At 50.6% G+C, this 16,849-nt stretch overlaps 1 protein-coding gene across 1 annotated transcript in view; it reads right to left on the bottom strand.

The window, feature by feature from the left end:
• GRIP2 (glutamate receptor interacting protein 2) overlaps window positions 1-15,061 on the bottom strand; it is a gene marked incomplete at both ends in the record, with an annotated part of 79,244 nt that extends 64,183 nt beyond the window's left edge. Inside the window, one exon of the mRNA XM_081106239.1 lies at window positions 15,007-15,061. Coding sequence (XP_080962365.1) covers window positions 15,007-15,061 — 55 coding nt within the window. The remainder of the gene's footprint in view (window positions 1-15,006) is intronic.
• Window positions 15,062-16,849: the final 1,788 nt, after the last annotated feature.

Here is a 16,849-nt window from a genome sequence, read left to right as displayed (position 1 = left end):
CTGGCACCTGCCTTGGCTGGCCTGGAGCCTGTGGGCTGGGGGCAGCTCCTGCGTTGAGCATCTGCCCCCTGGTGGTCCGTGCACATCATAACGACCAGTCGTTCCACCAGTTGTTCTACTGGTTGTTCCACCGTTTGGTCAATTTGCATATTAGGCTTTTATTATATAGGATATTGCCATGTGGTGCTTATTTAAATAAGCACCTTTGTCTCTCTGTGATGGTTCATTTTATGTGTCAAACAACAGCCTAGATGCTATGAAGATATTTTGTAGATGTGATTGAATTTACCATCAGTTGGCTGAGTGAAGTGGGTAGGCCTCATCCAATCAGTTGAAGGTCTTAAAAACAAGTACTGAGGTTTCCTCAAGAAAGGGTAACTCTGCCTCAAGACTGCAGCATAGAAACTCTGCTTGAGGTTCCAACCTGCTTGGGCTGCCCTAACAATTTCTGTATGCCAGCCCCACTATCATGTGAGCCAATTCTTTAAAATAAACCTCTCTCTCTTTTAATAGATAGATAGATAGATAGATAGATAGATCTCCTGTTGGTTCTTTTTCTCTGAAGTACCTAACTGATGCACTCTGAGCCCACTCTCATCATCCAAATGCACTGCGATCCCACAGTGAACATCAGTTGTTTTTACCAATCCAACAACCAGATCCCCTTCTGGTAGCAACACCCCATTTTGCTCTAGGGAGACCCCTCCCTGCCTCTTTGTCTATGTGGTTCTTTGGGTTGACCTTGCTTCCAAAGCAGGCATAGCCAGGTTTAGCCAATCAGAGCAGTCCATTCTAAAGGCCACAGTGACATGCGATTCAACACTATCCAATGGGAGACAGCCCCAGGACTTCTGCTGTAGCCATCTGTGCAATCTTTTCCCACCAGAATGTGGAGTGATATTAGTCTGGAGCAAAGGCAGCAGCACAGAGAGAGACAAGGAATGCAGATACTGAGCCCTGATGTCACCCTCTGGGCGCCTGGATTCAGCTCTTCCTGAAGCTGATGTGAGCATTTAAGGTCTCTTCCTCACTTGGGCCAGTTGGGGTTGGGTTTCGGTCATTGATAAGTAAAAGCTTCTTGCCTGGAATCACCTCCTTCAGGAGGTTTAAGAAAGGGCAGGTGGTCTTGGCTCAGCTGATAGAGTCTGCATTCTGTTTTGGACACTGGTGTGTGCAAGCCTGGGAGTAGAGCTGACAAGCAGAGTGATAGAGGAAAGGCTGTGAAGGGGAAGGAGAAGGGACCCAGCACCGGGGCTGCTGGGAGGACAGGCTACGAGAGAGATGAGAGAGGGCTGACCAGGTGAACTTGACTCTGTATAGCTTTGTTGGTATGATATAAGCTGCTCATCTGATCTATATGAGACTTGATATGATCCCCTCATCTCTTCAGGGAACAGACATTTATACTCCCACCCTCAGTGCACAGAAGTCCAACTGCTCCATTTCTGCACAAACACGCAATATGTTAAATCTTAATGTCAGTCTTTTTGGTGGGTATCTCACTGTGATTTTAATTTCCATGTCCCTTTGTGAGAGGCTGTTGAACATCTGTTCAAAGGTTAACTGACCATTAGGATCTCCTTTGTGAAGCATCTGCGTGAGTCTCTTGTCTAATTTTCTATTGGGTTGTCTTTTTCTTGTTGATTTATAAAAGCTCTTTACATATTCTGGATATAAGCCCTTTGTTTGTTAACTATAAATGCTAAATATGGCTGCAAGGTTGACACAGAGCGAGACCATGGGCCACTCACAGGACTTAGGCTGATTGAGGATGAGTCTAAAAGAGGACTTTGGACAAGTCACGAAGCCTTTGCAGCTTGGGTGGGTTAGGAATCTCTGAGCCTCATGCCTAGATTACATGAAAGACTCAAGCACAGGCTGGGAGGAGCAAGAAAGCAGGCAGGCAGGGCAAAGGAGAACGAGAGGGCCGTCATGTATTTGCCCTGTGCCAAGAACTGGGCCAGAGGTGTCACCTGCTTCATCACTGTGCTCTTGCAGCCCTGGCCTTTCCTGAATATGGCAAACTTTTGTTTTGTTAATCCTCACCTGAGGATATTTTTTCTATTGGCTTTTTAGGGAAGTGGAAGGAAGGGAGGAAGCTGACAAGCAGAGGGGCGGGAGAGGGGAGGTCAGACATCGATGTGAGAAAGACACATTGACTGGTTACCTCCTGCACGTACCCCAACTGGGTCTGTGATTGAATCTGCAACCCAAGAACATGCGCCCTTGATCAAGAATCTAACCTGAGACCCTTTGGTGCACAGGCTGATGCTCTAACCATTGAAAAACACGGGCCAGGGCTATGCCACATTTTTTGCACCTCAGAGTCATTGCAATTGCTGTTCCCTCTGTCCGTGCAGGTCTTTGCAAGACTGATTACTTTTCAGCGTTCAAGTATATGCTTGACTATCACCTCCCCAGAGAAGCCTTTCCTGAGTACTGCAGCTGAGAGGGACTCTCCACCCCTCTCAGTGCCCTGACTCTGCTCCATTTATTTAAATTTCAAGACCTGTCATTAGAGTGCACAGCTATATGTTTCATGGTGCTTGGCTGGCTCACACTAGAATGTAAGATCCATAGGGCAAGGTCCTAGTCTGCCTTCTTCACCACTGTATTCCTAGGGCCTAAGGCAGTGCCTAGCACATAGTAGTTGCTCAGTAAACATTTGTTTGAGATAATAGATGAACCAGTCTCACCGCCACCCTGTTAGGTAAATACCAACACGGTTCCCATTTCCCAGAGGAAGGCACAGATACTAAGAGAAGTTGGGTAGCTTGTTCAAGGTTTGAGAGGAAGTAGCAGAGCAAGAGTGGAATCCGGTACTTCTGACTCCATAGGCTGCCTCTGCTCCTTTCCCCACTCTAAGTGTCTTTCAGCAGTCCCTGAATTGTTACCTTGCCTTATGACTGGATTTCCTGGCTCCCAGATGAGCTGGGTGAGAGGAACAGGGAAGAACAGATGCAGTGGGGATTGTTTGAAGATTGGGAATCTGCCAAGAGGCCTGTGCATGAACTTGAAACAGGTCAAGTTTGCAAAAACTAGGCCCACCACAATGGTCAAACCATCTCCGAAGATGGCCTAAGACAGTGGTTCTCAACCTTCTGGCCCTTTAAATACAGTTCCTCATGTTGTGACCCAACCATAAAATTATTTTCATTGCTACTTCATAACTGTAATGTTGCTACTGTTATGAATCGTAATGTAAATATCTGATATGCAGGATGGTCTTAGGCGACCCCTGTGAAAGGGTCGTTCGACCGCCAAAGGGGTCGCGACCCACAGGTTGAGAACCGCTGGCCTAAGATGTCCAAACCTCATTCAGAACAGGAACTCGTTGGCTGCAGCCTTGATGGGAGCTCACCACCTCCCAGGGCAGTCCAGTCCCATCTTGCCTAGTTCGGAGCTGAGCCAAAGGTGCTGGGGCCTTCCTCACCCTGACCTTGGCTGGGAGGCCTGGAGAGGAAGCCCGGTGCCTCCTGGTTTGGGAATTCTGCACGCTGCTGGATATGTGGCAAGAAATTAGGTTAAAGGAGGAATAATCAGCTCATTAACCCCCTTGCCAGACTCCACATGCACACAAAGTCTGCTTCAGAGCTACGCTGCTGACTGTCACTGCCTGCCTGCATCCGACTGCAACGGTACAAGTGAGATATTTTATTTATGCATCGTACATATTTATTAGGAAGCGGTAAATAAATTAGCTGCCTGCCATCTGCAACCACCAGCCTTTGACAGGTTCCCTCCCTCCCTCCTCTGCCTTGGGAGGGGCCGTGCCAGCTAAGCCTGGGTCCTATGAAAGAAGGGGCTCCTCTCCTAGTAAGATTTTCTCCAGGGTTTGAGTGGCCCTAGAATTACAGTTTTTCTGTGAGGAAATGAGTATCAGGTACTGCCTAGGCCATTTGTCAACAGCCGTTCATCCTAGCAAGCCTGGGAGGTGGGCATATCGTCATCCTGATTTTATAGATGCAGACACGGAGGCTCAGGGAGGTCAGGTCACTTGCCCAGGTGAGTGGAGACGCTAAGCTCAAGGTAGGGGAGGCCCAAAGACTTGGCGATGTGCTGGGGAGAAAGGCTGGACCAGGAGGTGACTATATTCCCGGCTCTGGAACTAGTTGCTGTGGGGTTTCAGTCTGGTCCTTTAACTCTCCTGGCCCTTCTTTGTTGAACATGAAAATAAAACACCACAGGACAGAATCCACAAGGGGCTGTGTGAAGAATCAAATCACCACCCATCCGAATCCTGGGTGGCCTTCAGAGGCTCCTACCGCTGTCCCCTCCCTCCCGCCACCGCCACCCTCCTTGAAGGGGGCCAAGACAGCTTCACACTCCTGCCCAGGCTCACTGTGTGATTCTGAGCATATCAATGAGCCTCTTGGAATCTGTTTTCTCCTCTGCAATATGAAAAAGCAATTGGACCGGGGAGGGCTGGGGCTGGGAGGAAGAGGATCTTACAGGTATGGAAAAGTTTGTGAAGCACAGGTCTGTGAGGAGGTGGGGGGCAGGCTGGGGCCCAGGACCAAGAGGAGAAGAACCCAGAATGCCTTATGGTGCTACAGAGTCCAGAGAGGAGCTGTGACTTGCCCAGAGTCACAAAGCCATCACAGCCATCAGGAGTCTTAGACCACCTCCCTCCTGGGCTGTGGAGGCAAAGCCCAAGGCACTGAGCCCAGCCCCATCCAAGCTCAGCCTGGATCTGAATCTTTTATGAAGTCCTGTAAATCTCCCGTGAATCACTTTTGCCCACAGCCTGCAAGCCCTGCCTCACTGCCTCGCCTCCCTGCAGGGCCTTTAGATTAAATTAAGTACGGAATCCAATGTAATTGCTTTTGGTTTTCCCTGAGGGCCACCTGCCACCTCCTTCCAGGGTACCTACAGGGCACTCACACATACCCTCAAACGAACATTATAGAGATTTCTAGATAAAATATTATTTTAAAAAATGTTTGATTTCGTATCTTTGGAGCTGTTGTTTATGAGCCCCCACTAGGTGCCAGCACAGCCTCCCAATAGCTCCAGGAGGCAGAATCAGTCCATTTCACAGGGAGGGACAGCTTAGAGCAAACACAGCCCTTTGGGCTCTCAACTCTGGAGCCAAGGGAGTTGGAGGGAACTGCTGATATGCAGATCCAGCTTGCCCTAGGGCCACTGTCGGAGGGAACAGGTGTGAGCTGCAGCAAGGAGGCAGGTCAGATTTCAAGGAGGCCAGACAGCATCCCAATGCACTCTATGCAGCAAGCAAGTCTCATCTCCTAACAATAACAGCAGCTAGCTGGCTCAACCGGGCACCTACTGTGTGCCTGGCACTGCAAAGGTTTCCCATGACTCTCACCTAAACTCCTCCCTTTGGCCTGCATGGACCCTGCTGGCTTCACACCACTCCACTCTCCTGCAGCCACACTGGCCTCCATTCCTCCAATACACCAGACCCACTCTAGCCCCAGGGTCTTCGCCCCTGCTGTCCCGTCCATCTGGAACACTCCTCAATCTTCCCTTGGCTGGTCGCAGCACAAATGTTACCTCCTCCAGAAGGCCCTCTCACTACTCCATCACCCTCTTTTATATCATCCTGTTTCCTTGGCTTCTGAGCAGCACTTTCCACCTGTGAATTCTTGTTTATTGTTCCACCTGTTTGTGACCTATCTCCCTTGCTGCATAAGTACAAAGACTGTCTAGTTTACTACTGTATCCCAGCAACTTGGAACAGAGGCTGCCATATGGTAGATCATAGTTCAACAACTGGAAAATGAATGAAAGGAGAAAGAAAAGAACCAACCTGCACAGGGTCTGAGTGCCCAGGCCAGGACACGGGCAGGAGGGAGGCAGCAAATGCCTGGGGTTTGGGCAAGATGATGACAGCCCTTCCCTCCCCACTGCAGGTGTGTTCCCTAAATCCAAGGTGCTGGTGGAAGGAATTGGCTTTCTAGAGGGAGTGGAGAGGCCTCATGGGATATGGAAGGGGCGATATGGCCTAGAACATGAGGAATAGCAACACTCCGGGAGATTATGTGGCCATTAAAAATGACAAGTGTAAGAAATAACATCTGCAGGGGGGAAAGGCCATGCAGAGTTGCATTACAGGCTGATAATAACCACAGCAAAGCTGATTCTTGCTGTGGCCTTAGTTATAACAGCTAAATGCTGGAAACAACCTTGTGGGGGAGTAGGGAAATCAACTGTGCCTGGAACAGCCGCTCCATGAAGCAGTCGACAGCTAGAATAAGCCAGGGAAATGCTGACCCCATAAATCTATGTGAAGAAAAAGCAAAACACAAATCAGCAAATATAGTACGATTTCAACAAAAATAGATAATGGAAAAATATTGGAAGGAAATGTACCAGAGTGGCCCTGGATGTTGGGTAGATGGAAGACAATTTTAATTTTCTTCTGGTCTTTCTTTCCAAAAGGGTCTATGTTTAGCAATAATTACATGCTTTATCAGAGAGAATGTAATTTAAAGGGATACTTTTTTTTTTAAATAATAGCAAGAGGCCAGGGAAATGTGTACATATTAGTGCTGTATGGTGAAGGTGGGACATTGCAATATCTTTTTTTTAACTGATATTGCTATGTTTAATTATTTAAAGTAGTTTAAAAGCCCAACAAACATTTTATAAGGTTTTTAAAATTCGAAACAGAAAAGGAAGAACCATGAAACTGGTCAACAGAAAGGCTGAGAGACCAGTCCCAGCTCAGGCATGAAGTGGGGCAAATCGCTTCTCTCTCAGCTCGAGTCTCCTGGTAGGTAAAATGGGGTTAGTCATCCTTGCCTCCCATTGTTGTTGTAGGATCGGGGCCTCTATCAAAAGGGGTGTGCCTGTGCCCAGCACTCAGTAGATGCTCAGTAAATGCTGGCACCCTCTGCCTTCTAAGCAAGGAAGATCCCAGCCAGAATTCTTCCAACTGCTACACTCCCAACAGGTAGGCAGATCTTTCCCACTCACTTGGGGGAGGCAGCCTCGCCTGGGAGTCCGGAGACCACAGAGATTTACATCCTCCTGGGGCCCAGCCTCACTATAAAATACAGCTGCCTCCACCCTGTCTGCCCTCCAGGACTCCACTTACCCAGAGCCAGCTGCCTGTAAACCCCCAGACATAAATCTTGAGCTTCAATTCCGTCAGCTTCACAGTAGTTTAAAATACTCTCTGCAGCAAGACTGCCTGGGTTCAAATCCCAGCTCTGCTCCTTACCTGCTGTGTGGCCTTGGACAAGTCACTAAACCTTCCTGCCTCAGTGTCATCATCTGAAAAGTGGGATTAACACTAATACCTACCTCATAGGGCTGTTATGAAAATTAAAATTGTTAATATATAAAGAACGTAACCTTTAATAACTATTGGCTGCTATTATTATTGTTAACTTCACACACTCTCATCACCAAAGCCCCTATTACAATGCCACTCTTCAGTATCAGCCCCCTCCCCATTTCTTCAGGGGCTTCCACTTCTACAGGTACAAAGCACTCTGCACATTTTAAACCACTTTCTCTTCCACTTTATTTCTTTACATCCACAGAGCATCCCCTTGGAGCAGGATTCTTTTTCTGATTTTCCTGAGGAGGAAGCTGAGGCCCAGATGGATCAAGTCACAGGAGAATTGTTCACAGAATCAAGACAGGTCCCAGATTTCCACTTCTAGCCCAGTGCACCTTGCGACACCCATCCGGCCACTGGCATTCATGTTTGGTGGCTACTCTGCGTGGCCCTGAGGGTATTACATCCACAAAGCAAGCTGAACACATAGAATGAGGCATGGTTCTACCACCGAGTAACTTGGCACTCCCCTCATTGTGCCAGTCAGCATCCCAGAAGTGCACCCCACTCTATAGCTGGCAAAGTCCTCTCCACCTGTCATCTCTGGATACTCACGATAACTCCTGTTAAGGCCCAGAAAGGCAAAGTGATTCACACATGGTCATACAGTTTGGGAGCAGCTGTGCTGGGCTGGGAGCCAGCCCCGTGTGACCTGAGATAGAGGTCTGTTTGATGAATGGAATGGGATGGCAACTGCACACCAGCCAGGGAGAGGCTTTTCAGCACAATGGGGAGCCCCTTGCACACCAGGAGCTCAGATCCCCTCGGAGCCTCACCATCCCTGTCACCAGGCCATTAAGGGAAGGATGTGAATATGGTCGTGGGCATGGCGCACAGTAGCTGCTCAACAAAGGCTGGTTGCTCGCCCTTCCTTCCTCTATTTTATTCACCACTCAGTGAGCACCTACAGGATGTCGGTCTCTGCGCTGGGCACTGCAGACCTACAGACCTGATGGGGTTCCTGCCCCCATGGAGCTCTGTCTAGTGCAGTGGTTCTCAACCTGTGGGTCGCGACCCCTTTGGCGGTCAAACGACCCTTTCACAGGGGTCGCCTAAGACCATCCCGCATATCAGATATTTACATTACGATTCATAACAGTAGCAACATTACAGTTATGAAGTAGCAACGAAAATAATTTTATGGTTGGGTCACAACATGAGGAACTGTATTTAAAGGGCCAGAAGGTTGAGAACCACTGGTCTAGTGGATGAGACAGATGAGCAAACATAGTTACACTCCTAAACGAGAGGAGCCAGGGCCAGGACAGAAATGTGGGGGGAGAGACTCATTCTGTCATATTAGGGGGGGGGGCACAGCAACAAGAGTTGCACCTTGGCTTGGCCTTGGGGTGGGGACTAGAGGAAAAAGGAATTTGCTGGGCGAGGAAGAGGTTGGGGAAGAGGCACTCCAGGCAGAGGTGGCAGCCTGAGCAAAGGCTCAGGGGTAATCTGTGCATGATTAAGGAGGGAAGAAAGGTTACTGCTGCCAGATTGCTAAGGACCTGCAACACGGGAGGCCTCCAATTCCAAAGGGGGTGTGGCTTGACCCTCAGAATCTTTGTTTGAGTTGGTGTTTAACATTTAAAGTTGGGAGATAGTATGTAAAACTCTGGACTTTTAGCTTCTCTGGAAAAATCAGAAGATCTGGCAGGCTGAGCCAGGACTCCCACAAAGCCTACTTTCTGGGTCAACATTATACCCTAGGCACATTTCACTCTCTTAGTACACAAATATTTATTGAGCAACTGCTATGTGTCAGGTAATGTGCTAGTTACTGGGAATGCAGTGGAAAATAAAATGACACAGTCATGACTCTCATGGCATTTACATACTAGTGGGGGAGAAAGGCAGTAAACATAAAGTCAGGTAGTGCAAAGTGCTGGGAAGAAAAAGAAAGTTATGGGGCTAAGGGCTGCTACTTTATTTATTTAGGGCTGCTATTTTAGATAGGCTGGTCAGGGAAGGCCTCTGTGAGGAGGATTTTGCAGGATCTAAATGAAGAGAGTGATCCATATACATACAGTCTGGGACAAAAGATTTACAGTTGTTCGTATGGAAAATAAAACAATAATTAATAAATAATAATGCAAGAATAAAGTCTGTGTTGCATACTTACAACTGTAAACCAACTTTTGCCCCACCCCTATGTACGGCGGAAGATCAATCCAGCAGAGGGAACAGCAAGTGCAGAGGCCCTTGGCCACCTTTATTCATCCTCTGGGTCACTTAGGTTGTCCTGTGGGCATTTTCTAGTATGTGTAGCCCCCCTACTGTAAGTATTGGAGCACAATGGGTAATGTATAAACAGGTGAAAACCACCCCCACATGTGTGTTTTAGAAAATACCTCTGACCAAAGCTGGGGAGATGGTAAAATTTCATAAAATTATTTCATAATGTTTCCCCTCTGGAAAAAAATCTTTATTAGGATGACAAGGGAGAGGCAGAGAAGGTCCCTCTAACATTGCACCTTAAAACTTAAGCCCAGAAAAGAGAAGCCAGGAAAATCCTTATTTCCTTTCTCACCAGCTGTCATCTGCCAAGCCCTGCAAAGTGGAAGTTGGGGGGGGGGGGGAACTGTGTGAGAATGCTAAATCTTCTGCAGCCTGGAGCTGTTTGGTTGTTGTTGAGTTTTGTTGTTTTCCAAACCTACCTGAGCTGCTGCTTTAGAAAGTCAACTACAAAAGAAACACTTTGATGGTTTTTATTGTTTGTTTCCCCATCCCTCAGCAATATTCAAGTGTAGATTCCTTGTCCTTTTACCCACAAAGTGAAAAAAAAGAGACACTATTGTTTTTAAAGGAGAGAGGAGAAAAAAGCAGATCTACAGTCTTATGCCATCCTTCTCGGTTGGGATTTGGGGGGGGGGGGTGATTTTGCATACTAACATCACAGTCCACATCATGGAACATAACTGCCATCACGCAAAGGTTTATTTGCATTTTTGAAGGTACAGGAAGACATTTAAAATCAGCTCCAGTGTTGACACTGCAGTTATTGAAAGCAAACAAAAGAGCCTTTCCAAAGTCTGGCTAGTTCTCCTGAAATTTATCTGGGCTCCACTACCTGATTTAAGGCAACGAGCAGATGTTTCACAGCGGGAAGCGCATTAGCTCCAGATGTCGCCGCTTTGTTCGAGACATGCGCATGCACGCACTGGCAACCACACATACATATACACAGGGCTTGGGGCAGCGAACATTCACAGCTCCCCTTCCGGCACTTGGCATGCCCGCCTGGACCATTTGTAACCTCTGCCTGCAGTTCTGACAGAGAGATGAGCAGCGGGAGTGAGTAGCCAATCAGATCCTGCCCCATCGTCTTTCCATTGTCTCCTAGGTAACCAGCACAGGGACACATCAGCTAGCTAGGTACTACCACACACACACACACACACACACACACACACACACACACACACACACCCCAACAGTCCATTCATTGCAGACACTGGATGCACCTGTCAGAACCTTGGACAGCTCTCCAGAGTGGCATTCAATGCCTTTGGTTCCTGCCTATCTGGCAGCCTCATCTCCTACAGCTTTCCCACCTCTGCTCCTTTACTCATGCCATTCCTCTGCCTGGCATGCCTCTCCCCATCTCTATTGATCAAAACCTTGCTTGTCTTCAGAGCCAGCTGAGGTCCTTGATCAAGACTTCCAATAGCTCCCCTAAGAATAGAATCCACACTTCTCCCGGTGCGCTGATCCAGCTCCTCAAACCTCATTGCTCATCACTCTCCCTCTCCCTCACCCCTTCTTTTGGTTCCTCCAACAGAACAAACTGGTCCTCCCCATACTACCCTCTGACCAGAGCTTTTCTTGGTACTTGCTGCTCCCTCTGCCTTCAATGGCTCTTCCTTCTGCTCTTGGCATGGCTGCACCTTCTGGTTCTTTAGTCTCAACTCAAAAGTCACCTTCTCAGGAAGCCTTCTCTGATCACCTAGACCACCCAGCTAAAGAAGTCACCTTTCCTGGGACTCACCACCACATCACCCTATGCTCCCGTGTTGTCTTCATCTCACTGATGACTCTGAAACTATCCCATCCCTAGTTATTTGTCTCTGTCTCCCCCCTCTCCCAGAATGTAAGCTCCATTACTGCAGGGTCTTTGTCTTATCCATGGCCATATCCCCAGCCCCCAAAACAGGGCCCAATAAATATGTATTGAATGGCTAAAAAGTCATTTCCTCCTCACTGCTTCCGTATTTCCCCATCTCTCTAATAAGAGGGTTGGACGTGATGACTTCTATTAACCCTCCTGGCTAACATTCTAGGAGTCCATTAGAGAGCAGAGAAGACTGGCATAAGGAGGAAAATTACCCCAGCTGCACCACGGGAAAGCTCTGCTGGTAGGAATCTGACCTCGACTGGGTCACAGAGCTCTCCCCCTCTGAGCAGCCTCCCTGAAAGGAATTTGCTGCTGCTTCCACTTCACATTCCCCAAGCCCTAGGCACCTTGGACTTTTGTTATCTGAGGGACTGGGACAACTGGAAGCTGAGGACTGGCTTCCTGCACAGAGATCATCAAATACCGGGGAGCAGGGGGAGGGGTCCTCCTGAAGCAATTACTGTGGTGAATAGAAGAAAATGTTGTTGTCTATAGGACAGTAAAATGTCAAGGTGGAGGTTCATTAGAACACAAGTCTCTCTCTCTCTCTCTCTCTCTCTCTCTCTCTCTCTCTCTCTCTCTCTCTCTCTCACACACACACACACACACACACACACACGTGTCAAAAGCATCATGAAGCTAGAGTCACAGAGTTCCCAGTCCCAGGGCTGGCTGTATGTGTCTCTCCTCAAGGGACATGACTACTGCTTTAAGGTCTAAAAGCTGCAGTGTGATCCTGACACGTGTGCTGTGTGTTTGGTGCACATAACCCATGCTTTTGGTCAACCTCATAGGGCAAGGCTAGGTGATGTATTCAAATTGCCACATGGTAGGCACAACCATGGGTCCCCCAAACCCTAGGAGTGGAGAGCCTCAAGCTGGCCACTCATAACCCAGAAATCCACCCTTAGTCCTGTTCTCCACTGATCGATGCACCAGGTCATTTCCCTAAATCTGAAGTTACAGTGGATGTAAAGATCAGGAAAGGAAGGGCAGGATTAGCATTTGTCAGGCTATGTGCCAGGCTCTGTGTTAACACTGACTCTTCAAGAGCACCCTGCAAGGTCACCCTGTCTGCTTTATGGGTGAAAACACACACACACAGACACTCAGAATTAATTAGCATGCCCAAGGTCACAGAGCTGGCAAGAGGAGGGGCCTAGGTTCGGGACATGAGTCTGGTCTCCAGGCCCACTCTTCTTTCCCTAGAACCTTACATTATACCACAGAATAAGAAGATAAGCTGGTCTTGTTCAAAATGTCCCTCCCTCTGGCTAAAGCTCTTCTCCGAAAATGCCAGGTTTGTGGGCCTATTTCTTCATCTCTGTCACTCTTGGGCTTGGCTGACCTACCATGAGCCTCTCATCAAGCTGGACCCACATCCCAGAACCTCTCATTTGAGTCCCAGTCCACAGGAACCAATTTTCCTGTGGCCCAGAGACAGCCAGGGATTTGTCTCTTTAAAATAGTAATTTCCTGCTGGCCCGAGTAGATGCACCAGCCGTCCTCTGATTTAGTGCTGAGCTCAAGGATCAATCTCAAGTAAGATTTTCCATGGAAAACTCAAATGCTGGGTACCTCCTGGCCTTGAGGGAGGGAGAAGTGGCCTCCTCTCAAGAGATGTGGCCAGTGGCAGGCAAAATAGCTGTCAGTATCACAAGACTGCATGCCTCATACGTGTGACATGTGAGCCTCATGCACACCCACACGCATCTCAAATGCATCACCCACATGCCTTCACACACAACTCACATGCACTCCATCCACATGCCTCACCCATGCCACACACACGTATTTATATATACACACACCACATGCACGGAGTGGGGGGGAGGAGGGTTGGGAGTTAAAGAGCAACTCCCTAGAAACCCTGCAGGACAGGTGTTAGGCCCTCCTCTTACAGATGCAGAAAGTGAGCCCGGGAGAGAGGGAATGACTTGTCTAAGATCAGAGCATGCTTGTGGCCGAGCTGCCCCAATTTCTGAAGAACCAAGCTCAGATTGAAGGTTGTGGTGGGCACTGGGCTCTGTCAGGTTTCCCTCTTAACTTACTCCACTCTTTGGGGGCAGTTCCATTGAGTAGGAGCACTCCTCCATGATCCCCTCCTCATCAGCAGCTGTATTCATCTGCCTCCTCCTTTAACCCCAGGGAAGAAACCCTGGGCACCTAAAGCTGTGCCATCAGCACCAACTCGGATGGGAGGAGGAATGAGAGTCTGCCCCCTGGGTTGGGCAGAGCTGCAGGCCTGCTAGGGGCTTGGGGCACCAGCTTAGGCCTGATGGGGATCTAGGTAAGACCCTCCCCAGGCTCTGCTTCATGCCCTCAGAACCTAGGGCCACAGTGGGGGCAGGGGTTACAGACCCGACTTAGCCCTGCGGACAGGACAGGAGGGCCAGGGACCAAGTCTCAATCCATCCCACCCCCCAAGCCCCACACAGGAACTTCTGGTCTGCGCTGCAGATGGATCCTTTCTCGTGAGTGGCGCCAGACCCAATGTAGGGGGAGCAGACAGGAAGGAGGTGGGGGTGGGGGGTAGACACCACCAAAATCTTGCAGCCACGTCTCAGCTTCACCACCTACTGGCCGTGTGACCTTGGGCAAGAGGCTTCCTCTCACTGAGGCTCAGTAGCCTCACCTGTAAAGTGGAAAGAATAATAGCGCCCCCCTGAGCGGGTGGCTGTGAAGGTTAAAGACAGAGGCAGATGTGAGGCGCCAGGACACAGTGCGCGGGGCCCGCGAGTCCGCCATTGTGACCCCCCAAGTGAGCGGAGGTGGGCAGCCGCCAGCCCGCCGCACTCTGCCCCCAATTCACAGTCTGGCGATTCTCAATTAGCACCGAATCCGAACTTTCCAGGGTTATGTTCACTGGACGCGGGTCCCTCTTCCTACTCCCTCCACGACATCCGGTTCTGACAACAGGTACCGGGGAGGAGGGGGCCCCGCCGCAGCGCTGCGGCACAGCCGGCCCGGGCAGGGGCTGGGAGGCAGAGTCTACCGCCCGCACCCACCTCTCGCATTCGGCCTCTTTGCAACTTTGAGGAACTGCAGAGTCTGGGGTCGGCGCGGGTTCTCCCGGGCGTGCGAGGGAAAGTTGGGTACCAGCGACTGCAGCCCCGGAATCCAAAGCCCCCGCCCCAGTTCACCCCATGAGCGCCCGCACATCCCGACCCCCGGCAAACTCCGGGCAGCCAGGAGGCACGTGGGCGCCGCGCCGGCTCCGGCCGCTCCAGGAACCGGACTCGCGGGGCCGCTCCGGGGATGCGCCCTCGAGGGTTCAGAGCCTGCGCCCCAGCCCCTGAGGGTCGCCCCGTCCCGGGTGCCATCTCGGTGCGCCCTGCGGAGCTCCCCTGCACGCTTCCCGCGGGCTAGGCTGCGCTCCGCACCGGCTGTCCTGCGGTGACCCCTTCAGGCTGCCGGCTTCAGAGGCGCTCCCCTCCCGCCCCTCGGATGCGGCCGCCTTCGCCCCCTGCGGGGACCCTCACCGGGCGCCCCCCGCGTGCGCGCTTCTGGCCAGCTCAGCGCTGGTCCGCCCGCCCTGCCCGCGCTGCGCCGGGGCTCCCCGGCCTGGACAGCCGCCGCGTCCTACCTTCGTCCGGCAGCCGCTGCAGGCAGAGCGCGAGGTTCCTCCGCCAGCTCCGCATCCCGGCGGCCGCCCTGCGGCCCGGCCGGGTCTCTCCAGCCCGGCCCGGGCCCCGGCCCCGGCCCCGCCCCCGCCGGGCCCGGAGGCGCAGAGCAGTGCTGGGGAGGGCCGCGGGCCCGGGGCACGGTGGGCATGGGCGGCCGGGGAGGGTCGGGAGTGTGGGGGCGGCCGCCAGGCGCTCCGCTCGGCTCCCGAGCTGGAGGCTGAGCAGCGACGCTCTCCGAGAACGCGCACTTTCGCGGGCGCGGGGGCGGGGCGGCGGACTCGGGCGGGAGCGTAGAGGGAGGCTGGAGAGGGACCCGACTGGGCCTGAGCAGTATGACCCCCCACCCCACCCCGTCAGTAACCTCCAACAGCCCCCTCACACACCATCGCCCCAATCTCCCCCACCCCAGCACTCCAATTCTCATTCTAGTAACGCTAATCACCACCAGTTAGTCAATGAATGAATGAATGAATCATTGAATGCATGAATAAATGGGTGAATAAGTGAATGAATGAATAAGGATGAGATCATGAGTAACTGAGTGAATGAATGAATGAGTTAGTGGGTTGAGTGAGTAAATTAATGAGTAAATAAAAGGTGAAGAAATATGTAAATAAGTGACTGATGAATTAATGAATTGGTGAATCAATGAATGAGTGAGTGCCCCCTGGCCTCAGGCCTGCAAGAGGCAAAGGACTCTCCACAGGCGCCCTCACCCCTGCCCTGGGAGGGAGGCCTTGGGGTGTGTCTTGCAGAGGAAGCAAAGGTGACTCTGAGAGGGTGGTCCCTGACCTTAACCACACAGCAACGGTGAAGGGTAGTGAGGACGAGGTCTGTCCGTCTGTCTGCGGGCTTTGTCTTCTGCACCCAATCCCAGTTCCTATCCCTCCGCTAGTCAGCCATTGAGCTCACCAGATCTCAGAGGTTGAGGAAGAACAGCGCGAGAAGGATGTGGGGGGTGCTACCCTCAGAAATCAGATTTGCTTTCTCCTTGTGGGAATGAGGTGGGAAAGGCGGGGGGTTGTAATTCAGATAGAGGAGTACCACGCAGCCAGAAAAAGGAGGGGCCTTCTTTGGAAGAGGGTAAAATGAAGAGCAGTGTTTATCATATGCACAGAAACAGGGAGGGAAGGATCTACATTCATATTTGCTCAGGTATCTGGAAATCCTCTCCAGTGGGAAGACTGGTCTCCTCCAGAAGGAAAAGTCATGTGTCTGGGGGTAGGTGGGAGAGACTTGCTTTTCACTGAGTCCCCTTTCGTGCCTCTTGAAGTTTGGAACCCTGGAAATGCATCACCCATCCAAATAATAAGTTAAAGTTTTTAACTAAATAAATTTTTACAACATTAAAAAGCATTCATACGTCAGTAGAGGCTGACTCCCCCACCCCAAACTCCTGCCCCACCAATCAAGTCAGCCTGTTTCCCTGGACACCTTCGCTCTGTCTTCCAGCTCAGAGAAGGAGCGGGTCTTGCTAGTCAACAGCAGAGGGAAATATAAACATGGTGGCCAGCAAAGAGCACGTCCTACCTCCATGAGTGTTGGGAGGAGAAAAAGTGGCCTCTGCTTCGGTCCTGGGTTTGTCAGTTTTTAGCTCTGTGTCCTTGGGCAAATCTCTTGGAGCCTCAGATGTGCAAACTAGGGATCATCATAATGTCCTAATAGGATGCAGTACAGCTAGAGCCACGTGCTTGTATTCCAAAAGGAAGTTCAATGTGGAATTCCAGGCATCTTGATCTTTCCAAGGAAGCCACCTAAACTTCGACCTTCAGAATTACTTCTTTTGTAAGGTAAGGATATGAT

This window comes from Myotis nattereri (genome assembly GCF_964212035.1).
Source record: "Myotis nattereri genome assembly, chromosome: 14".
In the NCBI taxonomy this organism is placed as follows: Eukaryota; Metazoa; Chordata; class Mammalia; order Chiroptera; family Vespertilionidae; genus Myotis; species Myotis nattereri.
This window is presented reverse-complemented; position numbering and strand designations above follow the sequence as displayed.